The sequence below is a fragment of the Triticum urartu genome, chromosome 7, assembly GCF_003073215.2.
Source record: "Triticum urartu cultivar G1812 chromosome 7, Tu2.1, whole genome shotgun sequence".
Taxonomy (NCBI): Eukaryota; Viridiplantae; Streptophyta; class Magnoliopsida; order Poales; family Poaceae; genus Triticum; species Triticum urartu.
The window spans coordinates 444,510,741-444,511,729 of record NC_053028.1 but is presented as its reverse complement, the minus strand read 5'-3'; the positions used below and the strand labels follow the sequence as shown (position 1 = coordinate 444,511,729).

At 57.8% G+C, this 989-nt stretch overlaps 1 protein-coding gene across 1 annotated transcript; it reads right to left on the bottom strand.

Moving 5' to 3' along the window:
- Positions 1-6: 6 nt before the first annotated feature.
- On the bottom strand, positions 7-579 carry LOC125520266 (probable calcium-binding protein CML7). Its single transcript, XM_048685131.1, has one exon. It carries the CDS (start codon positions 451-453, stop codon positions 7-9), a length of 447 nt encoding a protein of 148 aa, XP_048541088.1. The 5' UTR covers positions 454-579.
- Between the last annotated feature and the right edge of the window lie 410 nt (positions 580-989).

Sequence of the window (989 nt, the reverse complement as noted above, 5' to 3'; positions counted from 1 at the left end):
AACCCACTACTTGGCGACGATGCGGCGGATGAAGTCGTCGTAGCGGATGGTGCCGTCCGCGGCGACGTCGACCTCGCGGATCCACTCGTCGAACTCATGGGGCTCGAGCTTCTCGCCGATGGAGGTGAGGACGTGGCGGAGGTCCGCGACGGAGACGGTGCCCGACGCGTCCTTGTCGAGGACGCGGAAGGCGTCGCGGAGCGGGCGGTCGAACGGCTCCGGGCGGAGGTGGGCGCGCATGAGTTCGAGGAATCGCTTGAAGTCGAAGGGCGCCGTGAGCTTCTCCTGGGCGGTGATGTCGCGGAGCTGCGCCTGCGTCGGGTTCCCACCCAGGGAGCGCATGAGGACGCCGAGCTCCGAGGGGGCGATGCGGCCGTCGCCGTCAGTGTCGAAGAGGGAGAAGGCCTCCCGCATCGACGCAACCTGCTCGTCGCTCAGCTCCTTGCCGGCCATCGCCGCCGGTGGGGTCGGATCGGGGATTTGAGATCTCGCGACGCGGGGCGGTGAGGTGCGGTGCGTGCGTCTCAGGGAGGAAGTCCGCGTTTGATTGATTTGGTGGTGAGGGGCATGTGAGAGGGGAGAAATGAAACGTGGGGTAGTGGCCGTGGTGCCGTGATCGATTTTTTTTTTTGAGAAATGTTTTTTTAGCCAAAAATAATATTTTTTTGCCGTGCGGCTGGACCTGCAGGGAGGTGGGCTTTCGGGCTATTTCTCTAGACCATTTTATGATCCGGACAGCGGGGGGATACGGCCTTGGCCTGCGAAGGGGGTCATGCGAGAAATGCGAGTGGGATCGGCCCATGTCCCCTCAGGTTTTAACCCAACCCAATTTCTTCTTAGAGGACAGGATTCACTAAAATATCTTTTGGTACAGAGAATGGCAAGTCCAAAAAATCTTTAATACAATTCCCAGAGTTCCTGTCGAAAAAAAAACTTTTGGTAGGAAACAAATTGAAGTGAGTTATGCCATATCCTATTTAGCACTTATA

What these genes read in the sequence shown, in the direction of transcription:
- LOC125520266 (XM_048685131.1), bottom strand. Translation starts at nt 453, where the DNA reads ATGGCCGGCAAGGAGCTGAGCGACGAGCAGGTTGCGTCGATGCGGGAG.